Below are 6,000 nucleotides of genomic sequence, written 5' to 3' on the forward strand. Positions count from 1 at the left end.
GAGATCGGTAGATCGTACTGGAGACTGTAAAAGGATTGGAGTTCGACAACAACAGAAGTTCCAAGGCCAAACAGGAAGCAGTTTCCTGCACTACTCCAGGTGATGTCGACACATAGGCCTAGTAAGAGACTTGGAATCGTTAAAGACAGCTCTCGCAGAAGCATGAGGTTGAAGGAAGACGGACCGATTCAAGCCGAGCAGCAGTAAAGGACCTGGGTAAATGATGTGCTGTGCCGACCTACCCTAGATCGTACCCTTATGTAGTCGAGCTAAATGTGCAAGGACGAGTATTCCAGATATACATATCAAGTACCTATTGCTATGTATGTAGAGTTCATGAAAGGAATGCCCAGCGGTCAGGAACAATGCAGGATGTCTTGTCCGACTTCATCAATCTGTAACTAACTTACGGCGGAGTCATGGTCTTTGTCGGAGTATCAGGCCTGTTGAGGCAAGTGGGATGGATCCCTGCTTGCTAGCCGCTGTATCGTGCAGCAAATACTCGTACTGCCCCCTCAGTGGACCCTCCTACGGTGCCGTAACTTTGAAATTTTGACGATTACGACGTATTCCTTTGTCAGCTATCTAATGGCCAATGATCAGCTCTTAAACAGGTACTGCAATGATACGTAATACTGCAAGGAGTGCCGGAAGCACATGTGATCAATGGCGGGCGTGATAGACGATGAAGCCGGAAGAAGCTCGGCAGGTGGGAGGGATGCATTGTGGTCTATTGTCCCTCCACAAGGTCCTATTAGACAGAATACCTCCTGGAACGACGAGAAAGCTTGACAGCGGTATGCAGCCTGAGCTCATGCATATTTTGAACCGCTCTGCTCCTCCTGAGCTGTGTCTACACCGACCTTGGAGTCGTGCTCTTCCAAAACGCTGTACACACCCCCCAACGCTGATTTCCTTCGCTAGTCTCATCATGGATTGTTCGCTCTTCTAACCATGGATTTCCTGACCTTGAAGGCGTCATCCATGAGCGAGCTGCTCGACAACAGTTGTAGAGTAGAACTCTGGATAACTCACTATTCGGTTGCTTTACCCCGAAAGTGTGCCCCGTCGTGTTCGAGTGATGGATTCAGGGCTGGTGTGTCTATTGCGACTCCAGTCAATACCGCATTCGTTGTCCAAGAGAGCAGCTGTCCTTCCCATCGTCGCCGTCCGATGTTATTCTCCGATGCTGCAGTTGGCCCGTTGCAGACGTTGCCGTATCAATTGAGTTGCTCTAGTACTTCATGCCGTGACCGTGACTCCAATTGAGTTGGCTTGTGCTATCACGCTCTTGCATAGCCCTTGGACACTCAAGCCCGATAGGCGTGGCTCTGACTGTTTTATTTTGGCTATTTCATAGACGTGCTTCAAAGTGACACTGCCCACACTTTCGTGTCCTGGTCTGCTTGCGCCTCGTATTTTATTTTTGATTTCTTTCACGCCAGCAGCCTGCAGCAACATATATGCTGTGGTAGGAGTCCTCAACTCGAATGAAAAGGTTCGATCGGGACGGATAGTGACTCGAGCTGGAATGGGAACACCGGGATTGATGTGAGCTGTCCTTGCGTTGAACTCCTTGAGAACTTGTTAGTTTGTGGCTTCAGCACTGGATCAGAGCATTGCTCTACCTTGCAGAAGTCCATACTCTTAACTCCCTTACTACCCAGAGCCGGACCAACCGGTGGACTTGGACTTGCTTTACCAGCTCCCACAATAAGCTTCACAATCTGATCTCGTGTTGCCATTTTGCGTGCCATCTTGCAGTAATTTTTGGAGGGCTTTGCTCGAAGTAAGCAAGTGCTATAGCGTAGAGCAGAAGCCTTGTTGTATGATTATTTGAGGATAAATCGTTGACCAAACTGTTTTAGATTGCATAGTACGGAGTAGAGTATTGGTATGCGAGCTAGGTGGTAGCCAAGCGTTCACGATCCCCATGTCCAACTTAACTTAGACGGGCAGGTTTACCCGCCGCAAGCCGCCAATATTCCAATGCTCGCTGACGTCGGCAGGGCCCGAGACACATATTCTTACATCCCATACTAGTATTCCTGAGGTTGATATTCTCTTTCGGACCCTCAGAATGAATTGGTTCAAGCAAACGTGAGTTATCTCACGCAAGCCCTGCCTAGTTGTTATGAATCTGACAGGCAAATCGTGCTTCAAGGTTGGCAAACGTCGCCGGCACTCAGGAGCCTGAATATGGTCCATCCGCGATGCAATCAGTGGCTGTACAGGCACAATCAGTGCCCTTTACTGAGTTGTCGAAGGACGATCTGAGATGGAAGGCATTGGAAAGCACGTGTGTCGAAACACAGACTTTTTACTTCATGTCCGATGATGGGGTCGTTGCTTTGCTCCAAGTCATTTACAGCAACGTTGGGTCAGACTGTGGAGATGCTATGCCGCTCTCGCGCTGATTCATCCCAGTGGCATCCGAACGACGTGTCAATTCAATTCAAAGATCTTCAACCACGAAGGACCTTTCAAGCATCTTTGGTGTTCAGACTCGCTGAATAATTATGGCTTTGACGAAGAACAATATTGCTTCTATGCTGACAACCTGGCTGTGGAGCTCAATTCTAACGGCACTTCCTTTACAATTAAATCCGCTGTGAGCGAAGACAGCATAGTCAATATTACTTTGACTCGGGCTGCTCCCGGTTTCCAGATTGGCAAAGATGGAACGAGCTACTTCGGAACTGATCCTTCGCATCCTTGGGGATCTATGAGACACGTTTTTTGGCCTCGATGCGACGTAGAAGGAAGCATAATCACGAAAGAGAAGAAGTACGATATGAGAGGAAGAGCTATGTTTGTTCACGCCTTGCAGGGCATGAAACCCCATCACGCAGGTATGTGTTCAGCAGCCTCGCGAACTCTGTTGTGCCTAACCTTCCGCAGCTGCTAGGTGGAATTTCATTAATTGTCAGACCCCTACCTACTCGGCCGTGATGATGGAATTCACCACGCCTGCCTCGTATGGTAACACGGTTGTGAATGTCAGCGCCTTAGCTAAGGACGACGAGATCATATCAGCAGGAGCTTCGAGTTCGGCGAAGCATACTGCTACAAACAAAGACAGCGAGAACGACTGGCCTGAGCCTAAGAGTGTGTCTTTCGAATGGAATGGTAAGACCAGAGACGGTCGACCAGTCGTTGCCCACGTTACAGGCAGTTTGGGCCCACGTCTGGATCGAGTCGACGTCTTGGCTCATATACCTGGCTTCGTTAAGACCATTGTTGGTGGTGTTGTAGGGACAAAACCGTTCATATATCAGGTTTGTGATCTGCCCCTGGTCGACAACCTCTGCTCACCAATATAGTATTGTCCCACGGATCGATTACGACTCAAGATCAAGATCGGTGACATAGAAGCCGAGGAAGAGGGCATACTGTTCTCCGAAGCTACCTTCATCTCCTAGTCTCCTGATCCTACGTAACTGCATGGCGTCTTTCTCTCTTGGCTAGACTGTTGATTGCGCACAACATCGGGAAATACCCATGTACCCTAATAATGCAATCCTCTTCCATCTGCAACCTCAGGGTTACTCTTATGTCTGTCCGTCCATAGCATTTTTGCATTGCTGCCAAGAAAGTGCATAGCCTCGAAGTCACTGTCACGAAGTTATTCACTGCTTTCTCCACTGGCTATTCTATTCAGCGATTCAGCTATTCAGCCACTACTGAGCAGTCATTTGCCTGGCATACTACATGACCCATAAAACTTCTTAGCCTTCACCCTCACTTCCTGTCAATCTCCACCACAGTCAATATCACGTCGCAATCCATCTTCAACTCTCACCCACCTCACTACTTAGGCATCGCTCTCCTTATCACCCTTCACATTCTCACACCCCAACCCTTTCACCTCACCTCAAAATGTCTAACCGCCAGATCACTTGGGCTAATCTGCCTGTCGGCGTTGGCCACGGCCAAGGCCTTGCATACCGTGGTCCTAGCGGTCTTGGTGGCTTCAGCAGCTCGGTTCCTCGACGTCACCGTTACAAGCTTTGCCGTGATAACATCCGCGGTGTCAGTAAGTTCTCCACCGGCAGCTTTGCTGTCACTATCCTCAGATGATTTGAGGTGAAGTTGACATAATCTTCAGCAAATCCTGCTATCCGGTCAGTTTCTCACTCACCTCTCTGTCACTTCAGAGCATTCGTCTAAGGCGGATACACTCATCCTCCTCCGAACATTGTACGAGGTCTCCTGTGTACTGCTGCTCATGCCTGAATTCTAGTCGTCTCGCCCGCCGTGGTGGTATACAGAGGATCCGATATGAAATCTACAATGACGTTCGAGCAGTCTTGAAAGATTGGTTGTCCGACGTGAGGCTCCCTGGCGCCCTGCCGTCCTCTATTTACTTTCTCCTTACTCACAAATCTACTTTCAGGTCCTCAAGCACATCTGCCACGTCGTCGAACACGGCCGCCGAAAAGTGAGTAAATTAGCATTTAGTGGTCACTCACTTGTTCCGCCTCCTTTACAGTCACTTGTAAAGTGCCAATCAAGACAAACCAACTGACCTTTCGGTGAAATCGAATAGACTATCACATCGACTGATGTGGTCTGGGTTCTCAACCGGGTGAGTTGCACAACCCGAGTCAGCTTCTCCCCTTGCCTTCTTCTGCTCTAGCCTAGTCTTCACCCTTTCGCACGCGCTACACGAGGAAAATGAAGCTGACCAAAGGGTGATCTTCACTCGATCATAGCGCGGTACACCTATCTATGGATTCGATCGGAGCAGGGTCCAGCACCGCTCTGGGAGGCATTGAGCACCGAGACTTGACTGGTCAGGTGTCTCATCATAAAGAGTTGGTAAAACAGTGACAATGATGATGATGATGATGATGTTGGCACTTGGCGTTCAGGAAGGCTCAGGAATTTGAGGAGAGATGGAGTTTCGGAACTGGTCTCACCGTCTACGCTCCGAGGTGTTCATTGGAGAATGAGTGACTTGCCTGGAAAGAGTGGTTGATTAGGGCACTGTGGAACGAGTGATGTACTATCCTGACGGGATAAAATGATCGGCTTGACTTTGTTCACCAGATGTGGATGATGTGGAACATCCAGCGTACCAGATAAGATGGACGTTGGGAACCTGTCAAGGTCGTACTGATACTGGTACTACTACTGGTACTGATCCTGCCCAGTCTAGATAATCCAAGAAGTGAACTGACATCGCATCATCATCTCCTCCCCTTCCCCCCCTTCCCACCATTCCCGTTACCATTACCATTACCACTACCAGTATCATTACTACTACTCTCCAGACTCATATTCATCTTCATCTTCACATTCACAAACCTCTCCAGCATGTCGCGCGCCCTCCTCTCCCTCGCCTCAAACCCGGCGTTGAACAAACCCGGCAGCACCCTTGCGCTATTGGCAGGATCGGCCGCGAAGACGGGCGCTCCAGCGCTTGCCACGGCACAACTGGACTGCCTCCTCCAGCAGGGCGGCGCCCACGCCCTTTCTGCGGTATTTCTGGCGCACCGTCCATGCGCGGATGACCGCCTTGATCTTCGGGGTTGCGTTGGCAGCATTCGCAGCAGCATTCGCAGCAGCAGCACCGCCGCTGTTATTACTCCTATGGCCCTTCTTCCCCCCACCACCACTGCTGCTGCTGCTGCGCCGCTTCACACTACTACTCGCATCCACCACACCGGCAAGCACCAGCGCGGCAATGACCTCGTCTCCGAACCTCGTCACCAACACCTCCACCTTATTGTTATTATGACTATTATTGTACCCATCAGCGCCCAACCAGCGCCACGTCCCCACCCGCTCTCCGCCTCGACCAGATACACGGCGACCATCCACCTGACCGTCAGCAGTGCCGCCATGGTGACGCCGGCCACGGTGGTCAGCACGATGGCTGGTTGCCACGAGGGCGATGTAGAGGGCGAGGGTGACCGGGTGGAAGATCAGGGCGTTGGCGGCGAGTTGGCGCTGTTGCGCCACACTGTCGGAGATGAGGTGCAGGGCCGCGGTTTG

General features: G+C 50.7%; 3 protein-coding genes across 3 annotated transcripts in view; 2 read left to right on the forward strand and 1 right to left on the reverse strand.

Moving 5' to 3' along the window:
* Positions 1-1,242: 1,242 nt before the first annotated feature.
* On the reverse strand, positions 1,243-1,745 carry EPUS_07473 (uncharacterized protein; the record flags this gene model as incomplete). Its single annotated transcript, XM_007803468.1, has 2 exons — positions 1,243-1,583; positions 1,661-1,745. The coding sequence occupies 2 exons, from the start codon at positions 1,743-1,745 to the stop codon at positions 1,243-1,245; spliced, it is 426 nt and encodes a 141-aa protein (XP_007801659.1).
* A 335-nt stretch (positions 1,746-2,080) lies between these two features.
* On the forward strand, positions 2,081-3,422 carry EPUS_07474 (uncharacterized protein; the record flags this gene model as incomplete). Its single annotated transcript, XM_007803469.1, has 5 exons — positions 2,081-2,100; positions 2,165-2,299; positions 2,428-2,852; positions 2,902-3,278; positions 3,324-3,422. The coding sequence occupies 5 exons, from the start codon at positions 2,081-2,083 to the stop codon at positions 3,420-3,422; spliced, it is 1,056 nt and encodes a 351-aa protein (XP_007801660.1).
* A 457-nt stretch (positions 3,423-3,879) lies between these two features.
* The window catches only part of EPUS_07475 (uncharacterized protein), a gene marked incomplete at both ends in the record, with an annotated part of 2,862 nt that continues 741 nt past the window's right edge, over positions 3,880-6,000 (forward strand). The window contains 2 exons of the mRNA XM_007803470.1: positions 3,880-4,036; positions 5,162-5,868. Coding sequence (XP_007801661.1) covers positions 3,880-4,036; positions 5,162-5,868 — 864 coding nt within the window. The remainder of the gene's footprint in view (positions 4,037-5,161; positions 5,869-6,000) is intronic.

Source organism: Endocarpon pusillum (genome assembly GCF_000464535.1).
Source record: "Endocarpon pusillum Z07020 unplaced genomic scaffold scaffold2335, whole genome shotgun sequence".
Taxonomy (NCBI): domain Eukaryota; kingdom Fungi; phylum Ascomycota; class Eurotiomycetes; order Verrucariales; family Verrucariaceae; genus Endocarpon; species Endocarpon pusillum.